The sequence below is a fragment of the Chiloscyllium plagiosum genome, chromosome 8 (assembly GCF_004010195.1).
Source record: "Chiloscyllium plagiosum isolate BGI_BamShark_2017 chromosome 8, ASM401019v2, whole genome shotgun sequence".
In the NCBI taxonomy this organism is placed as follows: domain Eukaryota; kingdom Metazoa; phylum Chordata; class Chondrichthyes; order Orectolobiformes; family Hemiscylliidae; genus Chiloscyllium; species Chiloscyllium plagiosum.
This window is the reverse complement of record NC_057717.1, coordinates 85,101,247-85,124,168: the sequence shown is the minus strand read 5'-3', so window position 1 is coordinate 85,124,168 and position 22,922 is coordinate 85,101,247. Positions and strand designations below refer to the sequence as shown.

The window sequence follows — 22,922 nt, the reverse complement described above, 5'->3', positions numbered from 1 at the left end:
TATTGCCAAACAATACATGGGCGAAATCAAAAGTGTGCTCTCAGAGTATACTATCATTCTCTGTTTATTTAAACAGTACTTCATAGTCTTCTTATAATTTCTGCTTTAGATAAATAAACTTTCCACTGGAATATCTCAAAACTCCCCGCTGATGAATGAACTTTTGACCTATAATCCCTAGGGAAAAAAAGCATCATAGCCACACACACGAGCAGTAAATAGATTCCAGCTTGAAATATAATTCAAAATGCCGCCACATACTGCACAGAGTGATGTTATATATCGACTTTTTGTGTACTGCAATTCATTTGTATACACAGATTATAGGCGTTTTGTAAAGGGACGTAGAGGGAAGCCGATTTAGCACACTCAGACCATATTATTAAATCGATATTTTATTAGGTTTTCTGTTGCAATGCAGAATGACAAAAAAAATGCCACGGTAAATTAGAAGATGTGACATGTAATGTATCACCAACAAAGCCAGCAATTTCTTATTGCTTTGCGATGTGATGTGCATAAATACTTTAATGCATTTTAGTCCTCAAAATTACAGTCTCTCTTCCACGGTCCTCGAAACGCCATATTTCATTCTCACGCTGCATTAGATCTAGCCACCAGGAGGCAACCAACATCCACCGGAGATAGTTCCACGCTCAATTTCCTGCTCTTGAGAAAGGGAGGAAGGAACGGAAAAGAGGACCATGGCCTAAGTACAAGTCTTCAGAAGTTGCAGATAAAAAATATCGTGCGCTAACGTTCCATGGCGCTATTATTTATTACAAATTATAGATGCACTTTACTACCCTCGAACAATTAAAAGTATCTGCTCAACAATAGAGCCAGTATGTTTTGTCATACGATGAATGAAATAATAAATTGCAGCCACAGTATATAAACTATTTTTGAAAAAGACTCTTTCATCCTAAAATTGAAGTCAACAATATAGAACATTTCACCTTTAAACCTTGCCACAAGCATCAAGAGATCAGATTTTGTCATTACTGTTGTGGGTGCTTCATTGGTCATTCTTGGTAGATTTATGCTATCAACTGTTATTCTAAATGAATGAATGCTATAATTATAGTATAAGTGCAAATTGAATCCAACCCAGCAGTATAGCAAAGGATGGAGACGAAAAAAAAACTGCAGATACTGGAATCCAAAGGAGACAGGCAGGAGGCTGGAAGCCAGGCCACATTGGGACGTGGAGCAATCAACCTTTCGAGTGTAACCCTTTTTCAGGATTAGGGGTGGGTGTAGGGAGAGCTGCAGATAAAGGGGATGGTGGGGATGGGAGGAGTGGAAGGGAGGGAGAGAGGCTGAGAAGAGAGTTGGCAGATGGGAATGGAGGTTATTTGAAATTGGAGAACTCAATGTTGAATCCTCCGTGCTGTAGGCTGCCCAGGCAAAAGATGTGGCGTTGTTCCTCCTCCAAATTGCGGTTTGGTTCATCGTGGCAATGGAGGCGGCCAAGGACGTCATGTCAAATGATCTGCAAACCATTCCTTAAGTTTACACTTGGTCTCCTCATGTAGAGAAGATCACATTGGGAGCACCTGATAAAGTAAATCAGGTTGGAAGAGAGGCAGGTGAACCTCTCACCAGAAGGACTGTTTGGAGCCTGGGATGAAGATGAGGTGGGTGGTGACTGTCAGGGTGCAGGGGAAGGTATCTGGGAGTTCGGTGGGGGTGGGGGAGTGATTTGGTTGGAAGAGTGGTGCTAACCAAGGACTGTCAAAGGGAACGGTCATCTTCTCCTCCCCACCTAAAAGTACATTTACCTTCTTGGTTAAATCTTTTATTCAGGATCAACTGATAAAGGATGAAGTAAGAACTTGCATTTTTACAGCACCTTGTATGGCTTTAGGATACCCTAAAGTACTTCAGAAGCATTATCATTATGATGTAAAAAACATGCAACAGCCAATTTGTGTACAGTAAGATCCTACAAATAACAATAGGTAAATGACCAGTGCATAAAGTCTCTCAGAACAAGAATGAAGATTCATCTTAAAATTATTTGCTTAGTGACTGGAATAAGACTTGAACTTATGATCTTCAAACTCAATGGTAAGTACTAGTGTGTGTACTGCAACAATCAGTTTGGCAGGCACTGCTGTTTGTCATTTTATAAATTACATGGATGAGGGTATAGAAGGATGGGTTAGTAAATTTGTGGATGACACGAAGGTCGGTGGAGTTGTAGACAGTACGGAAGGATATTGCAGGTTACAGAGGGTCGTAGGTAAACAGAGCTGGGCTGAGATGTGGCAAATGGAGTTTAATGTGGAAAAGTGTGGGTTAATTCACTTCAGAAGGAGTAACAATAATAGAATACAGTACTGGCTAATGGCAAGATTCTTGGTAGTGTGGATGAGCAGAGAGTTCTCGGTGTCCATGTGCATAAGATCACTAAAAGTTGCCGCCTAGGTTGATAAGGTTGTTAAAAAGGCATACGGTGTGTTAGCTTTTATTGATAGAGGGATTGGGTTTTGGAACCATGAGGTCATGAAATCATGTCTCACAAACTTGATTGAGTTTTTTTGAAGATGTAACAAAGAGGTTTGATGAAGGCAGAGTGTAGATGTGATCTATATGGACTTCAGTAAGAGGTTCGACAAGGTTCTGTATGGGAAACTGGTTAGCAAGGTTAGATCTCATGGAATACAGGGAGAACTAGCCATTTGGACACAGAACTGGCTCAAAAGTAGAAGACAGAACTTTTTTCAGACTGGAGGCCTGTGACCAGTGGAGTGCCACAAGGATCGGTACTGGGTCCTCTACTTTTTGTCACTTATACTCGCATCCAAATCATTTATATAAGAGGTATGGTTAGTAAGTTTGCAGATAATTATGAGGAGCATGGATAGGGTAAATAGACAAAGTCTTTTCCCTGGGGTCGGGGAGTCCAAAACTAGAAGGCATAGGTTTAGAGTGAGAGGGGAAAGATATAAAAGAGACCTAAGGGGCAGCTTTATCACACAGAGGGTGGTACTTCTGTGGAATGAGCTGCCTGAGGAAGTGGTGGAAGCTGGTACAATTGCAACACTTGAAAGGCATTTGGATGGGTACATGAATAGAAAGGGTTTTGGAGGGATATGGTCCGGGTGCTGGCAGGTGGAACTAGATTGGGTTGGGATATCTGGTCGGTGTGGACAGGTTGGACCGAAGGGTCTGTTTCCATGCTGTACATCCTTATGACTATGTTGCAGCTGTACAAAACTGGTGCGGCCGTACTTGGAGTATTGTGTACAGTCCTGGTTGCCATATTATAGGAAGGATGTGGAAGCATTGGAAAGGGTACAATGGAGATTTACCAGGATGTTGCCTGGTATGGAGGGAAGGTCTTATGAGGAAAGACTGAGGCACCTGAGGCTGTTTGGTGTTAGAGAGAAGAAAGGTTGAGAGGTAACTTAATAAAGGCATACAAGATGAGCAGAGGATTAGATAGGGTGGACAGTGAGAGCCTTTTTCCTCGGATGGTGATGGCTAGCACAAGGAGACATAGCTTTAAATTGAGGGTGATAGATATAGGACAGATGTCAGAGGTAGTTTCTTTACTCAGTAGTAGGGGCATGAAATGCCTTAGCTGCGAACAGTAGTAGACTCGCCAACTTTAAAGGGCATTTAAATGGCCAACGGATAAACATATGGATGATAATGGAATATTGTAGGCTAGATGGACTTCAGATAGGTTTCACAGGTTGGCTGAACATGGAGGGCTGAAGGGCCTGCACTGCACCATAATGTTCTATGTTCGAAAAAACCACAATTAGAAAAGTTGAGTGAGTGGACAAACACATAACAATGTGAATAAAAGTGGCTATACGCTTCAGAGAAGAACCAGAAAGGCATATTTTTGGCAAGTATGTACAATGGGATCTGAAGGTCCTTATACATCAGTCAATGAAAGTACTGTAGTTAGGCAAGTGCAGCAAGCAATTAGGACTGGAAATGGTATATTGGCATCCATGGAAAGAGGAAATTCTCTATCACAGTAGGCTATAGAGGCCAAGTCAATTAATATACTCAAAGCTTTGAATGAATCTTTAGATATTAAAAGTATCAAAGGGTATGGGAGAAAGCAGGAATGTAGCACTGAGATAGACATTCAGCCATGAACAAACTGACTGATGGAACAAGCCCATAGACTCATCTTCTAGTTTCCATATTCACAAATCCACAGGTGACAACCCAAGTCCATTGCTTATTAAAAACTTATAAACTGGCTGTTAGGAGTGTGCTAGGCTCTGTCCAGATCCTAGATACAATGAGCATCTTTAATCAAATTATACCACAAATGACCATAATTTACATCACTTACACCATACATCTGAATTCAACAAAGCTTCTTACATTTTCAAGTGGGGAAATGACAAGGAGTACCATTTACATTCACAGCAAAGGATATGTGAAGGAGTTGTACATGGGCTTATCAATGCCATATGCATGCACAGAACTATCAAGCCATTAGGTTAAGTATTATTATTGAAATAAAAGTAGTTTTGGCCAGGCGAAGCCAAACTCTGGAAAAAATAAAGGGGTGTTCCAAATCAAACTCAACTCTAAACCTCCCATTTCAGCTTGAACTGAGGCAGAAAAGGTGGGCTGGCTGCAAACCATAGAAGATGGTTTCTAACTTTCAATACAATGCCGAGTGTCAAATGGATTCCTAAATGGTCAGGAAACCTAAGACTTGATAGTAGATTCAGGAAAAATGAGCATCACATTTTAGACTTAGATTCAGGTGCTTTCCTGAGGAGCAGTCATATTCAAGCACAACCCAAGGATCTTCTACCTGAGGCCTAAAATGAAGCTATTGTCCAGCCCTCCTCAAAAGCATAGCCAGGCTCCAATCCACTACCCCCTCCAGGTCTCCAAGCATTCCCCCTCCCCCAACCACTCCAGATCACAGCTCAACCAAATATATTGCCACTTCCTATTTGCCAAGCTATGCAAAATCAATCAAGTACTCCTCCACTTACCAACATTTGTCGGTGACTGGTTGCCTGCCAGTTTGAATGGCCAACTTGTCAGTCAGTCAGTCAGTCAGTCAATCTTTGTTTCAGTGTAGGGAATCACTCAAATGATGTCAGTGACCCTCTCGAGTTGATGATTCACAGGCTGTGGGAGCCTAAATTGCAGATTTCCCACAACCTTTTTCCAAACAGCTCTTGCAGTCAAGGCAGTGAAACAGTTAATATATATTTCTATTCCTTTTGCTGAGATATTCCTAATTTCGAGCTAAATCTTAAAACAGAAGAGTTTCAAGGAGACATACTCAGCCTACAATGCTGAGAAACTCCAAGTATTCCACCAGTCAGGCAGCTGATTAGCTGCAAGCAGACTTTCTGCCAGAATTATGGCCTCAGACCAGGACGTCCCAGTCAACAAGAACTGCTAGCTAATCAAAGGCCGACAGATCCAAAAACTAACAATATTATAACAGAGGCCATGGCTGCTGCCAGGACAACACTGCCTGAACTTCAAAGTGGTGGTGAGCTGCACCTGAAACTACTGATGTCCAAGTGTGCAGGTATACAGTGCTGTTAGGGAACGAGATATGGGATGGTGGCTGGCACAGATAGCAAGGATTCAGAAGCCATGATAGAGAGTTGGTCTCAGCAGTCACTCCCATTTCCTGAGGGGAGTTCTTTCCAAGAACTGTTCCTCATGATGTTGTGCGAATGTCCTTTCTGCAATATTACAGCACCTAATCACATTTTCATGAATACAACAGAATCCAAATAGTTATTTTTTGTAACTTGCTGGAATATGTATTTTTCCCTCAAGTTTTGTTTTTGTACCTTCCATTTTGTTGCACCACCATCTTGGCCTCCTCCAATGGTCCACAGCATTGCAGATACTAGCCATCAGCCAAAGCAATGCACTCCATATCAAGAAAATATTGGAGACACTGGATACAGCAAAGGCGACAGGCCTAGACAACATTCCAGTAATAGTACTAAAGACTTGTGCTCCAGAATTTCCCACTCCCCAAGCCAAGCTGTTCCAGTACAGTTACAACACCGGCATCTACCCAACAGTGGAAAATTGCTCAGTTATGTCTGGTGTTGAGAGTGTTGTGCTGGAAAAGCACAGCAGGTCAAGAAATATCCGGTAAGAGGAGAATTATGTTTTCGGGCATTAGCCCTTCATCTGGAAGTCCAGGTACGTCTGGTAAGTAAAAAGCAGGTCAAATGCAACCTGGTTAATTACTGTCCCAACAAACTAATCTCAAACATCAGTAAAATGATGGAAGGTGTCATCAACAGTGCTATCAAGTGGCACCTGCTCAACAATAAGCTGTTCAGTGATGCCCTATTTGGGTTCCACCAGGGCAACTCAGCTCCTGACCTCATTACAACCTTGGTTCAACAAAAGAGCTGAATTCCAGGGGTGAGAATGAGAGTGACACCCCTTGACAACAAGGCTGCATTTGACAGAATGTGGCATCAAGGAATCCTAGCAAAACAGGAATCAATGGGCATCAGCTGGCAAGATTTCCTGTGGTTGACATCACATCTATCACATAGGTTGCGTTTGATGGAAGTCAGAGTTGAAAAATGTGGTGCTGGAAAAACACAGCAGGCAAATCGACGTTTCGGGCATAAGCCCTTCTTCAGGAATGAGGCTGGTGTGCCAAGCGGGCTGAGATAAAGGGTAGGGGTGCTGGGAATACAATAGGTGGAAGGTGGTGAGGGTGAGGATGATAGTCCGGAGAGGTCGGGAAGATTGCAGGTCAAGAGGGCGGTGCTGACTCCGAGGGTTGGGACTGAGATAAGGTAGGGGGAGGGGAAAGGAGGAAGTTGGAGAAATCTCGTGTGGTTGGAGGTTTCCTAGGCAGAAGATGAGGCGCTCTTCCTGCAGGCGTCTTGTGGCCAGGTTCTGGTGATGGAGGCAGCCAAGGACCTACATGTCCTTGGCGGAGTGGGAGGGGGAGCTAAATTGTTCAGCCACAGGGCGGTTCGGTTGGTTGTGCGGGTGTCCCAGAGGTGTTCCCTGAAACATTCCGCAAGTAGATGGCCTGTCTCCCCAAATGTAGAGGAGACCACATCGGGTGCAGCGGATACAGTAAATGATGTGTGTGGAGGTGCAGGTGAATTTGCGACGGATATAGAAAGATCCATTGGGGCCTTGGAGGGAGGTGAGGGGGGAGGTGTGGGCGCAAGTTTTGCACTTCTTGCGGTTGCAGGGGAAGGTGCCGGGAGCAGAGGTTGGGTTGTGGGGGGGTGTGGACCTGACGAGGGAGTCGCGGAGGGAGTGGTCTCTCCTGAATGCTGATAGGGGTAGAGAGGGAAATACATCCCTAGTGGTGGGGTCTGTCTGGAGGTGGCGGAAATGACGGAGGATGATACGATGTATCCGGAGGTTGGTCGGGTAGAAGGTGAGTACCAGTGAGGTTCTGTCCTGGTGGCAATTGGAGGGGCGGAGTTCAAGGGCGGAGGTGCGAGAAGTGGAGGAGTTGCGGTGGAGAGCGTCGTCAACCACGTCGGAGGGGAAATTGCAGTCTTTGAAGGAGGCCATTTGAATTGTTCGGTAGTGGAATTGGTCCTCCTGGGAGCAGATGCAGCGGAGGCAGAGGAATTGGGAATACGGGATGGTGTTTTTACAGGGGGCAGGGTGGGAGGAGGTGTAATCTAGATAGTTGTGGGAGTCGGTCGGTTTGTAGTAAATGTCTGTTGAGTCGGTTGCCCGAGATAGAAATGGAGGGGTCTAGGAAGGGGAGGGAGGAGTCTGAGTCGGTCCAGATAAATTTGAGGTCAGGGTGGAAGGTGTCAGTAAAGTGGAACTGTTCAACCTCCTCGTGGGAGCATGAGGTAGCGCCAATACTATCATCGATGTACCGGAGGAAAAGGTGGGGGGTGGTACCAGTGTAGCTGCGGAAGGTGGACTGTTCCACATATCCGACGAAGAGGCAGGCATAGCTGGGGCCCATGGCTACTCCTTTGGTTTGGAGGAAGTGGGAGGATTGGAAGGAGAAGTTGTTACGAGTGAGGACCAGTTCAGTCAGTTGAAGGAGGGTGTCAGTGGAAGGGTACTGGTTGGGTCGGCGGGAGAGGAAGAAGCGGGGGGCTTGGAGGCCTTCGTGATGGGGGATGGAAGTGTATAGGGACTGGATGTCCATCGTGAAGATAAGCAAAAATCATGGAGGAGGTGGAGGACATGGGTGGTGTCCTGAATGTAGGTGGGGAGTTCTTGGACTAAGGGGGACAGGACAGTGTCGAGGTATGCAGAGTGAGTTCGGTGGGGCAGGAGCAGGAGCAGGCTGAGACAATGGGGTCAGCAGGGTTTGTGGATTTTGGGTAGGAGGTAGAAACGGGCGGTGCGGGGGTTGTGGGACTATGAGGTTGGAGGCAGTGGATGGGAGATCTTCATTGGATATGTGGAACAGTCCATCTTCCGCAGCTACACCGGCACCACCCCTCACCTTTTCCTCCGCTACATCGATGATTGTATTGGCGCTACCTCGTGCTCCCACGAGGAGGTTGAACAGTTCATCCACTTTACTAACACCTTCCACCCTGACCTTAAATTTACCTGGACTGTCTCAGATTCCTTCCTCCCCTTCCTAGACCTCTCCATTTCTATCTCGGGCGACTGACTCAACACAGACTTTTCCTACAAATTGACCGACTCCCACAGCTACCTAGATTACATCTCCTCCCAACCTGCCCCCTGTAAAAACGCCATCCTATATTCCCAATTCCTCCGCATCTGCTCCCAGGAGGACCAATTCCACTACCGAACAACTCAAATGGCCTCCTTCTTCAAAGACCGCTATTTCCCCTCCGACATGGTCGACGACGCTCTCCACCGAAACTCCTCCACTTCCCGCACCTCCGCCCTTGAACCCCACCAGGACAGAACCCCACTGGTCCTCACCTTCCACCCCACCAACCTTCGGATACATTGTATCATCCTCTGTCATCTCCGCCACCTCCAGACAGACCCCACCACCAGGGATGTATTTCCCTCTCCACCCCTATCAGCATTCAGGAGAGACCACTCCCTCCGCGACTTCCTTGTCAGGTCCACACCCCCCCACCAACCCAACCTCCACTCCCAGCGTCTTCCCCTGCAACTGCAAGAAGTGCAAAACTTGTGCCCATATCTCCCCCCTCACCTCCCTCTAAGGCCCCAATGGATCCTTCTATATCCGCCGCAAATTCACCTGCACCTCCACACACATCATTTACTGTATCCGCTGCACCAGATGTGGTCTCCTCTGCATTGGGAAGACAGGCTGCCTACTTGCAGAACACCTCTGGGACACCGCACCAACCAACCCAACCGCCCTGTGGCTGAACAGTTTTAGCTCCCCCTCCCACTCCGCCAATGACATGAAGGTCCTTGGCCTCCTCCATCGCCAGACCCTGGCCAAACGATGCCTGGAGGAAGAGCGCCTCATCTTCTGCCTAGGAACCCTCCAACCACACGGGATAAATGTAGATTTTTCCAGCTTCCTCATTTCCCTTCCCCCCCCACCTTATCTTAGTCCCAACACTCGGATTCAGCACCGCCCTCTTGACCTGCAAACTTCTTCCCGACCTCTCCGCCCCATCACCCTCATCTCCTTCCATCTACCGTATTCCCAGCGCCCCTCTCCCAAATTCCCTCCCCCCTACCTTTTATCTCAGCCCGCTTGGCACACCAGCCTCATTCCTGAAGAAGGGCTTACGCCCGAAATGTCGATTCTCCTGCTCCTTGGATGCTGCCTGGCCCGCTGTGTTTTTCCAGCACCACATTTTTTCAACTCTGGTACTCCAGCATCTGCAGTCCTCACTTTCTCCTTTGTTGGAAGTCAGTCATCTCAGCTCCAGGACATCTCTGCAGGAGTTCCTCAGAATATTTTGTCCCTAGGCCCAACCATCTTCAGCTGCTTCATCAATGACCTTCCTTACATCATAAGGTCAGAAGTGGGGATGTTGGGTGATGATTGCACAATGTTCAGCACCCTTCACAATTCTCCAGATACTGAAGCAGTCAGTGTTCAAATTCAACAAGATCCGGACAATATCCAAGCTTTGACTGATACATTCATGCCACACAAATGCCAGGCAATCTAACCAGTGCCTCTTGACATCCAATGGTTTACCAATCACTGAATGTTCCACTATCAACATCCTAGGAGTTATCATTGATCAGAAATTCAATTGGATTCACCACATAAACACAGTGGCTACAAGAACAGGTCAGCAGTTAAGAATACTGTGGCAAGTAACTCATCTCCTGACCCCCCCCAAAGTTGGTCAGGAATGTGATTAGATTAGATTCCCTACAGTCCCTTCAGCCCAACAAGTCCACACCGACCCTCCGAAGAATAACCCACCCAGACCCATTTCCCTCTGACTAAAGCACCTAACACTATAAGCAATTTAGCACAGCCAATTCACCTGACCTGCACATCTTTGGACTGTGGGAGGAAACCGCAGCAGATGTGATGGAATATCCCCCACTTGCCTGGATAAGTGCACCTCACAACACAAGAAACTTGACACCATCCATAACATGCAACCCACTTGATTCACGCTATATCCACAAGCATCCATTTCCTCCACCACCATACACTGTCTAAAAGATGCACTGTGGAAATTCACCAAAGAACCTCAGGCAACACCTTCCAAACCCACAGCCTTCATCTGGAAGGAGAAAGGCAGTAGATATATGGGAACACCACCACCAAGTTCTCCTCCAAGCCACTCACTATCCTGACTTAGTAATATACTGCCGTTCCTTCACTGTGCTGGAACAAAATACCAGGTCAACCCATAGCAGGTGGACTGCAGCAGTTCAATAAGGCAATTCAGTGCTATCTTTTCAAGGGCAATTAGACACAGACAATAAATTATGGCCAGCTAACAATGGCCACATCCCACAAATTAGCAAAAAAAAACTCCACTTCACCTGAACCCACCCCTTAATCAAACTGTCATTCAGGTGTTGACTGATTACCTGTCACATTTCAATTCCAAATAAGAAAAAAAAGCAAAATTGTGGAGAATGGATATTTAGTGATAATATTCCCTATTTGGCTGTCTCCAATGGTAGGACTTAATTTCATTTCACCTAAAGAAATTAAAATGGACAGGTCTGGATCAAAAACATAAGAATTGTCTTGATTCATAGGAAAGCTTTGGTGATTGTAATGCAGTCAGTCAACCAGTTGGACCTCATGGAAAATGAGTTCACTGATTGGGGCTGTTAAGCTGGTCCAATTAGGGACCCTTTACTGACATGCAAAGAGAGTAAGTGTCAGAAATTCTGGCCCCTGAGGAGTAATTTCAGTACAATGAGAGTAAAGCATGATCCTGAAAAAATGTGTTCGCAACAGTCATCTTTGAGCTCTGGTAAGCATTTCTTACCTCATGCCTTTCTTTGGGAAGATTGACTTGTTCCACCCTGCCATCAAGGATTAGATCCAACATGTAGAAATAATGTTGTTTTTTTTCTGGGCAAACAACATTGTGGTAGATGATAAACAATAAGTAATTCTCCTGACAGCTTGTGGAGCTGCAGCTTCTTCTGTCATTAAGAGCCTAATTTTCCCCAAGACACCAGATACTAAAACCTCTGTAGAAATATTGACAGTTAAGGAATATCATGACTCCCACATCTGTCCAGGAGCTTAGGTAATTTCTTCAGCTGGCAAATTATTATGGAAAGGTCATACATAACTCAGCATCTATCCTGGCACGTTTTCATCAACTCCAGAAAAAGGGTCAGCTAAGAAAGACCAGGTATTGATATGCAATGCCTCCCTGTGCAGCATCATGGTGTTATTAGCTCAGAGATGGCCCAATGGAGAGGAGCGTCCAATACCTTATACATCCAGGACTTTGGTTAATGCAGGACATAAGTATGCCCAGATAGCAAAAGAAGAAATGGCAGTTATATGCAGAGTCAGATGCCAGAGTGCTAGCATCTCTGACATTCACCCTTTTTGTATGTTAGACAGGGCTCTCTGATTGGACCAGCTTATCAGCCCCAATCAGTGAACTCATATTCTATGAGGTCCAGCTGGTTGACCTCACTATAATCATTACAGATACATTAAACTAAATAGGTCTCCTAAGTGTGTTGCAAGGACTTTGGAAATGCTCTTTAAATATTATAGCTTTAAAACTTAGCATAAAAACAATAAATCATAGCTTGCAGTGCAAATTTTTTGTCTTTTAAATATGAAAAAATGTTTTATACATTTAATACTTACTACCACCATGCTTGACAATAGACAGCATTGAATCTTTTTTTCAGCAGCCTGCGTTTAATTCACATATATGAAATGAAGGTCTGATAAAAAAAAATTGCAATACAGTAAAAACTACCAATAGAATATAGAACAAATACAACTGCAAGTTTGAGATGCATTACAGCTACTTTACATTGGAGGTGTTTTCATATTTATGATGGCCACACCAAAAGCCTGCATAAACATAAAAAGCTGATGGGAAAAACAAGGACACATCAGCCTCGATGCAGACTGCAGTACCTCTACAGACCAATTCAGACATATTTATGAGTGCATTTACAAAGCATTCCGCTTCAAACTGTCTGAACTGAAATCCCCATGCAGACCAATATCAATTTGTATTGCTTCCTTTTGTGGTCACTGTAAGTCACCACACAGATTTGTAACATCCTATAGTGATAGATTACAAGAGGTTTTTTTTTCAGTTTTCATTATGATACAACAAAACATGAAACACTCTCATGCTGACATTGTTGAAATGGTTGCAGTTAACACAGAGGAAAATTGTGAAGATTGTGAGAGAGAAACACAGTATATCATGAAGAGTTGTCTGATATTGAGGTATGTTTCAAATGAAAAATAATCTTGTTTTAAAACACTATCATGTGTTCAATTTATGCCAATAAGATTCTGACAAAACTTATGAAAACCAGGCTTTGCAAGTCCAAGTAAAATTTCCTGTATCTGAGTTTTGTTAGTTAAATGGTTCATTTTTTTGTTAATTACACATCTATAATCAGACTTGAATAACATATGAAAATAGTTCAATTTGTAATAACACAGATGGTGGAACTGCTTTGAAAACTATAATTTTGATGTGTTCCAATATATGGTGTTTTAAATATTTGATAATAAAAGCATACACTGTCAAATCTGTTTCATCGGTGGCTTTGAGAGAAATATTTACCAAAACTGTCACAATCAGTATTCCTTCTAAGTCTCTGTGAATATATTTGGCCTGTCTATTCATCTGAATATGTAGTACCTTTACATTTATCTGAAGTCAGGCAATATATTTTGAATGGAACTAACTTATGTGCAGCTTCATGACCCAAGTTCCACCAAACCACAGACCAGTCAAATGTTTCTTCCAGACTCCCATTTTGGCGAACATTTTTAACAGTTCCTTCTCCTCCTCCAAGGAAACATCATAAAATTTAAATAATGCTTCCTTAAAAAAAGAGAATTTTACAGCTGTTTCAGTGGTGGTGAAGATAAGGGTTGACGTCAGCAATATTCAAAAGGAAGTGAATGGTCCTGATAACAGGTAGAATATGGAATTTGAAAGTCAGCTCTGGGTTGGACTGATTCGGGATGTGCCATGCAAACTAAGTCAACCACAATGAACAGCCAGCAGAGGTTAGAATCAGTGATAACTATGTAGAGGATTTGATAAGTGCAGAAAATGGTAGCTTTGGTTCTCTCCTTATTGAATATGAGGGATTTTTTTTCTATTTAGCAATATTAATTGTAATTTTTTTTTATAATTAGTTTTTCAAATATGTATGGTCACAAGTTTCTCAAACTATTCTACAGATGAATGCTCATTCACATATTTCATGAAATCAATATGTGATGGAATACCGTCATTCTGTAGATATTCATATAGACATGTCATGAGAATGCACATTCCCTTATCCAATTTCTGGAAGTTATTGAAAATTCAAAGTGTGTAGTGCTTGCAGGAGATATGCATAGCCAGCCTATCATCCATGCTGAGACCATTGCATGGGTACAACCTAGAGCTGACTTTCAAATTCCAGCTTGTTTGGTCTTGTGTTTTGTGGGATCAGGGATGGTCCAGTGCTGTGATGGTTGGGGATCAGTGTTCTGCTTGGAAGGTGAAAAGGTTGTGTCACTGAGAGGTTCATTTCAATATCATCTGTTTCAACTGAAGGCTTATATCTCTTGCTGAGCAGTCTGCTTCTATTACATCTTGAGAGCATTTGGACAAAATATTCCAAGAATGATGCTAAAATAGCTGAGGGTGAAGGGGAAAAGAACCTTAGTTGACTTGACATAAAATATAGCCAAATGCTAATCAGCAATCAACAAAGTGATGAGGATCTTGAACTCCTGAGGACAGGTATCACATTGCTAAGGACAATCAGACTTGTTACTGTGTCCAGTTTTGGTCAAAAACTATCAAGGGAGAAATTCAACAACAAGAGATGAGCAAAAAGTCAATCTTAGAGGTCAAAAGATCAAAGTGATCAATTAAAAGATTAAATTTACAACCTCGAATGAAGCTATCAGAAAAGCATAGGAGTAAATTATTGTAGATGCTAGAATTTGGACTGAAAACAAACAAAATGCTGGAAATCACAGCGTGTCAGGCAGCATGTGTGGAGCTGGCAGCTCTGATGAAGAGTGATCTAGACTGCTGTCTGTCCAGATATGCTGCTTGATCAATTGTGATTTCCAGCATTTTTTGTTTCCTATCAGAAAAGTGATCTTATAGGGAGATAGGTCAGGGCATAGGAAAATTTAATTTAACATGCTTTAGATTATAATTTTTAGATTTAGAAATAAAAGCTTCAACTGTAGACAATGGGGACATCAGGTTGAAAAACTAGTGAAAGACATTTTTATGTAAATGCAGCTTAGATAAACTTGGGTGGATTATATTTAAAAGATAATCTGTGTTTATCTTACAAATTCAGAGTTGTTGGTAAAACTGCAACAAATGAATGATCCATCTCTAACGCTTGTAATGAAGTCAGGGAGTTAGTTAGAGATTGTAAAATTCTATTATTGCTATGAATTATTCATGTGGGATGCATAATCAAAGAGCTATATGTAAAAGTAAAAGAATTTGTCTACATTGATTTGAACCAAACCTAAACATGCCATGTTGCTGCAGAGATATTGATTGAGGTCTTGGGTTTTGTGCGATCTTTCTGTTTCCTGGCAGAAGCAGACAGTTCAGTTTGGATTTTATGTGGGAAGAACAACTGGAATATTTGCGCTAGTTTGCAGCTAGTGGAAGAAATTTAAAGTATAGAATATGGGAGCAAATTACTGCAGATATTGGAATCTGTACTGAAAACAACAGATTCTGGAGATCACAATGGGTGGAGAAATGTTTTGAGCTAACTTTTGAATCTAGATGACCCTACATCAGAGCTGAAGTGAAGTGTGGAGGAGAGGGCAGCATTTAGGCTATAGTTTGTGGGGTTGTTGGGGTGTAGAATGGGGAGAAAGGATATTGATAGTTCAGATTAAATGGTTGGAATTTGAGAATGGCAGAACAATGGTGTGTCTAACTGCCAGACTTCCAAAAACAGACAGTCCCACTGCGGTGCGGGGACAGGAGACAGGACATGGTACCAGAGAATGTAACAACTAAAGCTAAACGAATGGGAAGAAATAGAAGTTGGTTCACAATTTGAAGATGTTGTACTCGATATTAATTTCCTCACAGAGCCTTCTGGCAGAAAGCAGTCAGTTTTAATAGTCAGCCTAGAAAGAACTTTGCAGATACTGTGGGAGCAGACTTAAGGGGATATGAAGTCTACGTATGTCCAAAGCCAGGACAAGGATCCTAAGAGTCTACAGTTCAAGGTCTTTAGACGAAGCAATCTTTCAGTTTTCTTTAAAGTCCTTGAGAAGGAGCTTGAATGCTAAGGAAAATTAAAGTAAATTCCAGAAAGGCTTTAGTTTTGGATTGGACCCAGGTAAAATGAATGAACTTTTACGATTTTGTTAAAATAAATTAACACTTAAGGGAAGTGGGTTTGAAGTTGGCAAGATCTTAAAATATAAGGTTAGTTATTAGGACTGAATGCATCAAATCCATCTTTGAGTGATGAAGATGAACAGGCAAAAGTATCACTGGGCATACATTCCATTTTACATTTACAGTCACTAACACTTGACAAAACGTATCAGCATCAAAATGCATCTTGTATAACAGTACTAGCTAGCATAGGGTCCTCAACCCAATTACAGAGACACAACCAAATGAATATCATTAGGCCCATTCAGACAAGCAGTTTGAAATTAATCAAGAATCACACACTTCAATCACCATAAATGATTATCTGAGGGTTTGGTTTAAGGCTGAAATGAAATTAATTTAAACGTAACCTAGAAGGTACCTTCTGTATTTCTAAAAACTGATTTTTGATATGCATCTGCCTTTTTAATGGTGTTTGAAGCCTTTCATTACATTTGAATTTAAACGAAAAGCTCTTGGCTTAGCGATATAGCTCATTACCCTCTGTGGGAAAGGTTATTAAGGAACTTAATTTGCCACTATTGTCAATTTTGCAAATACATTCACACCAAGAAAATGCGCTATGCTCTGGGAATATTCACCCACGCAAATCTACAACTATCAAAATCACTGCATGAAATATTGCATTTCACTGAAGAATAATGATGTAAAATATGTCACATAATTGCTTTGGTCAATTAATTGTACAGATACCAATTTGGGGTGGGACTTTTTGTGTGTGTAAAGAAAACCTTCTTTGTGAATTTAATTATGCCCACATCTTAACAGCAGGAGCATTACATGCTTGACATGATGTTTTAGCTGCCTATCTTAGTGGAGTGTTTTAAACATGGGGGTGTAATTCAGCTGCAATTAGAAAACGTGTGGAGAAAGTATATGGGAGCTATGCCATGCTGGCAGAAATGTTCAACATAGTTAGTATACAGCAGCCTTCCTCCATGCCACAAACTACATCACTCCCAGCTGCAGCTTAATTTTCTGTGACTTGTCTAATTACTGTAATTAAACATTAATTGCCATTAATTATTCACACATAAGCTAGTCGCAAGTCAAGTGGTAAAAGCCAGATGAAATCTGTCGTACAACTTACATATGAACACTGTACACTATTCAATGTTGGCAGGTCACTGGGTTTGCCCATGACAAAACATAAGCTGAGACCCCTAAAATTCCCGGGACCTAGTCTTGGCACTACATCCACAGTCACAGTCAGACAGGGCATAGGGCCACAATCACTCGCAGCTCTTCCAAATTCTGTCTTCACTATCTATTAAGCCCAAATCAACAGCCTTAGAAAGTCCCTTGAAAATTCAGGGGCAATAATGAATAATAAAGCATAAAATAGAAATTCTACCGATGAATATTTGGGAGGTACATTCATTATACATGATATTTTATTTTATAAAGTTCTAATGCCTTGTCAAATCCTTAGACAAAAGTACCCTAATTCACTCAGACATTTTCTAATTCATTCCCGATTACAAAAATGATGTTCAATGTGTCACAATGACAGGAAACACACCTAGAGAGAGAGAAATATTCTGCATCTCAACACGTGCTCTAAACTGCCATACACAGAATTAATGAAGAACAGTTCTTCATCAAAATCCTTGTAGGAAGTAATGAGTGCAAGGTGAAACCTTTTGCAAAACATGATTTTGGCATTAGATGGAGCACTAACATAACAGACAGCATATTGTCAACTTATGCTTGTATTGTACCTGCCTAGATGTACTTTAAGAAGTCAGAAACCTAACTGACTTAGTGCTGCTTCTGCAGCTAAAAACAGTAAATGCTTGAACACCTGGCAGGTCAGAACTGACATTTCAAATGGAAGATTTTTTCTTGGTTCAAATCAAATCTCTTTCTAAATGTTTAGCTTTCAAACAAAATCCAACTACAAATCCTGTGTATCAGGGTAATTAATGCAAGCTCTTGAAATTTTACTATAGTTTACCTTGTGTTCTTCATTTCAATTTAATCAGCTATTTTATACACCACAACTTCAAATAAGAGTACTTAAATTTAACTGCACCCTCAAGAATAAAAGGTCTGATGTCAGTTTTATAGACATGAACATTATTACTACAAGCAGGCCACTGAAATGCCCAAAACCAGTCATGCAGCTATTTGTGGGAACCTGAAGCATATCCTGAATGGTACTGTATTTATAAAAGTTGCCAGGGATTCTTCTGTCTGAAAATTCACTTCTGCACACTGAGGCACATGATATGCCACAAATGCCAAGTTTATGAGAGACACTCTTTCCTTAATGTAGCAGAGCTCTGAAAATGTTGTTCATTGGACAATGTGTCAGATTCATATGGAATAATCACTGAAATGCTAAACAGGATGATAGTAAGTCCATGATCAAGTTCTCAAACCTGCAAATTCAGTTTTTGCTGAACAAATGAAGCACTGAAATTATTAGTTGAACTGAAATAACTATCCCATATATTAAGTTCAGCAATAATTACTATGAAGATCTTGCCAAAGTTGACAAATTCTTGCACAATGAGCCAGGACTATTGCCACATATATAAAATACCATAGAAAGTACAGGCTGAGAGGTTTGTAGAATGTGGCTGGAACAAATGGCTGATTTACTACAGATGCAGCTAGTGTTCTTGGACAGAATGGCATAAGTAATTCTACAATGTATTACATTAATTTCAGTGTGCTGAATTATAAATTGAAATATTTTGTCTCGAGATGTGGGGTTTCAAGACTCAGGCAATATCTCGTGATTGTGAAGTAGTAGTTAAACAAACAACAGAACAGAATGCACAGTATGTCTACAAATATATCATTGTGTTTGATTAAATGGCTGTGCTAGAACACAACATCAAATTACATTTTAGACAGATTTGAGTTTGTATGTGATGAAAGGCTGTATTTTATGTAAACATTTATATAAAAGAGAGAACATTGTGCTATTATAATAAATTCCATGAAATATTGAATGTGCAAGAATACATCAAGTTTCACGTAAGCACTGTAGAATAAAGCATCAACTTCAGCTTGCATAAAAGGAATGTGCTACTCCCTACAAGTTAAAAGAGCAGCACTGAGTAATAAAAAAAAACTGTCTGCTTAGTTTCTAATGCAATCCAAATCCAAGAATCATTAGAGAAAAGACTGTAACACATTTGAACCAGTTTGAGGAAGGGTCACCAGACCCAAAACGTTAACTTTGATTTCTCTTCACAGATGTTGCCAGACCTGCTGAGCTTTTCCAGCAACTTCTGTTTTTGTTCCTATGTAAAGGATGTGCAGAATGGTTAGACTGTCAACATGCTACTGGCTTTTGTTCAATGGGTTGAACCATACAGATAAGGAGTCCCAAATTCAACCTCTGCACAATGGCAATTTTTTTTACAAAAGAGATTGTTGAGGTGTTATTATAGGCCTTGGTCAGTAAAGAGGAAAAACAGCCAGAGCTGTGCTTGAGGTCAACTTTAGGAAATGACAGCCAAATGATCAAATATTCTCCAACATTAATCATCAAGGAGTATGTGAACAATAAGGCAAAGTACCATATGAGATATCACCTGCAAAAAAATCAATGTCTTAGGGAGAAGGGATTGGAAAATTGTTGGGAAAGAGAGGGTCTATTTAAAGTTTCTCTGTAATAGTATTCACTGGAGTATGATGATTGGCATGTATAGAAAACACAGACATTGCCATTGATATATAATGCTGGTTGAGTACAATAAAGGAGAGAAATCATGATATTGCAATCTCTTCATGTTTTTATGGCAGTTCTCATAATATGACAGTGCCATAAGTAGAAACACCAATGCATATTCATCTAATGTTGCTTAGCAGGATATAACTCTATTTGCATATTGTAAAGTTTGTTGTTATATTTGCTCCAGGAACAAGCTTGCAAAGGGTTGTTGCTATAAATGATTTGTGGAGCCACGCCCATGGCCAGGGTGAACCAAAGTGTTGCACACAATCCATATTGTTAGAATATCAATAACAAATGTTGTTTGATTTAGAATGTATCTCATGGTTTTAAGCAGTGTTTTAACACAAGGGCACATGGAAGAGGTGAAGAAATGTAACCCAGCATATAGTAAATCAGCACTTTCTAAGTCAATGTGTTACAACCCTGTCATAATTTTTGTTTTTAGTAGTACAAAACATTCTACACCATTAAACTTTGAAAGTGGTACAGTCTGGAGGAAACAGCAATATGAATGTATTGGCAGCGTAATATGTCAGAGTTCAAGTGCTTTAGATGGGGCAGAGGTGGAGCAAAAAGAGAAGGGGGGTGTTACATTTTTGATTAAGGGGAGTAGCACATCATTGGTCAGAGATTAAATAACTGAGGGATCATCAAGTGAGGCTTTATGGGTGGACCTAAGAAATAAGATGGGGACGGTGATGTTATTGGGGTTGTACTAGAGGCCTCCAAATTGTCAATGGGAATTACATGAACAGATATGTAGGGAGATTGGGGAGACTTGCAGGAGCAATAGGCTTGTCAAAGTAGGGGATTTTGATTTTCCTAACATAGACTGAGACTGTCATTGCGTTAAGGACTTAGATGGGGTGGAATTTGTTATGTTCAGGAAAGTTTCCTTAAGCAGTATATAGAGGGTTCTATTCAGTAGGGGGCAAACTCGACCTATTCTTGGGAAATAGGGCAGGATAGGTGACTGAGGTGACAGTGCGGGAGTACTTTGGGACCAGTGACTATAGCTCTATTAATTTTAAAATAGTTATGGAGAGCGACAAAACTGGTCTACAGGCTCAAGTTCTAAACTGGGGCAAGGCGAATTTTGGTGGAATTTTTGACAGGAGCTTGCAGAGATTGATTGGAGTAGTTTGTTTGCAGACAAAGGGAGATCCAACAGATGGGAGGCCTTTTAAAATATGATAATTAGAGTTCAAGGCCTATGTGTTCCTGTGAAGGTGAAGGACAAGGTTGGTAGGAGTAGGGAACCCTGGATGACAAGAGATCTTGAGGCTTTGACCAGAAAAAAGGAGGCATGGCTCAGGTTTAGGCAGCTGGGATCAAGGGAATCCCTGGAGGTATGTAGGGGATACCGAAGTTTACTGAAAAAGGAAATCAGGAGGGTGATTCTTTAAGTATATTAAAGGAAAAAGAATATCTGGTGAAGAGCTCCTATCCAAAACGTTGATTTTCTTGCTCCTCAGATGCTGCCTGACCTGCTGTGCATTTCCAGCACCACTCTAATCTTGACTCTTTTTGGAATACTTCTCCCCTTTATCTAACAATGACATGCTCAATTGTACAGGTATTAAAATCATAATGATCTCACACACACACTCTTGCTTGTCAAGAGCAGACTAATTGTTTACAAAGGCATGAATAGAATATGTTAAGTCTCAGAAGTAATATTCTTGGCTAAGATGTATTGATTTACGAAATAAGACTGCATTTCATTCATACAATTTTCTAAATGATCTCAGTTGAGCCATGAGTGGTGAAGTCTGACAGGGTGTGAATGAAAAGCTACAACAGAAATACTGGACTTGTATAGTGTTCCCTAATGACAGAGGTAGAAGAGAAGGACTGGCCTGTAAGTAGTTTGCAGTGGCTATTTGAACAAAATAAGAAATGGAGGCATGGAGATTACAAACTGGGGTGGCAGGGTGGCTCAGTGATTAACACTGTTGCCTCACAGCGTCAGGGAACCCGGGTTTGATTCCAGCCTCAGGTGACTGTGTGGAGTCTGCACATTCTCCTCATGTCTGTGTGGGTTTCCTCCCACAGTCCAAAGATGGGCAGGTCAGGTGAATTGGATATGCTAAATTGCCCACAGTGTTAGGTGCATTAGTCAGAGGGAAATGGGTTAGGGTGGGCTATTCTTTGGTGAGTCGGTGTGGACTTGTTGGGCCGAGGGGCCTGTTTCCACACTGTAGGGATTCTAATAAGATGCTTGCCCCCTAGTTTGAAGGATTGTACATGTCATGTGAAAGGTGGTGAATGACCTAAAATAACAGGCATAATAAATAAATTAAGAGATAGAGCACAAGAACATTGGCTAAGAATCTGTGATTTCTATAATTCTTTAATGGGAGTGTTAAATGCTGTTATATTCAAATCTATCTGGAAAATATCAGGAACACTTGTTAAAAAAATGTTTGGACTAGTTTATTTCCTCTTCACTCTCCCTTTACTATATTTTACACTCTTCACAGCTTAGTTTCTGTTAAACTATTTCTTAATTTTTAATACTTGAATATTGAGGAATTTAACAAGTCTGCTTAAAGACATGAAGTAATACCTTTAATGCAGTCAGTGTAATGATGAGGATGACATACACAGGATGAAGTGGGCATGCCTGTAGATAATTATATAGAGAATGGCTGGTGAATCGTCACTCACTATTTCCATTATAGCAATTCATCTCTCTAGAAGCATTTCCATGCCCAGAGCTGAAACAGAAGGAAGTCTCAGTAGCTCAGAGCAGTGGGGGAGGATAACGGGGGAAAAACACATACCAAGCTTTAAGCATGAATCCTGAAAGGCGTGTGCCAAAATTTTCTAAAGTGTTCATGCGAACCTGGTCTGTGCAACTGAAATTAGTATCAATATTAACCCCAGCGTTAGGACTGTTTTGATAGGGAAGTCACATCTAACCTTTTAAAAAATGCATGCATACAGTTGGTATCAAATCAATATAAATAATAAGACAGATTTTAAGAAGCACTACATTTTCTATCAACTACTCTAACGTCTAGGTAGAAAATTAATGAATGCAACAGCAAGCTTAACATTTACGATGGTGACATTGTCACAAGTCCAAAGGTTAAATGTAGTCAGCCTATAAGGCCTGCACTATGATTCTAGTTGTGAAATGCAGTGACAAGGCAATTTTATTGGCGAAACTGACAGACTAACAGACATACCCCATCAAACTATACAAAAATGCTGATCCTTCTAATTTA

The 22,922-nt window shown here is 41.5% G+C and overlaps 1 protein-coding gene across 7 annotated transcripts in view; it reads right to left on the bottom strand.

The window, feature by feature from the left end:
• The window catches only part of LOC122552150 (pre-B-cell leukemia transcription factor 3-like), a 593,793-nt gene that overhangs the window by 215,961 nt on the left and 354,910 nt on the right, over positions 1–22,922 (bottom strand). Inside the window, exon 1 of one of the 7 annotated variants that reach the window (XM_043694656.1) lies at positions 12,218–12,261. The exons of the other annotated variants lie outside the window; for them this stretch is intronic. Within the exon in view, the coding sequence (XP_043550591.1) occupies positions 12,218–12,245 (28 nt within the window). The 5' untranslated portion in view covers positions 12,246–12,261. Of the gene's footprint in view, positions 1–12,217; positions 12,262–22,922 lie in introns of those variants that run through there. 7 annotated transcript variants of the gene reach the window in all.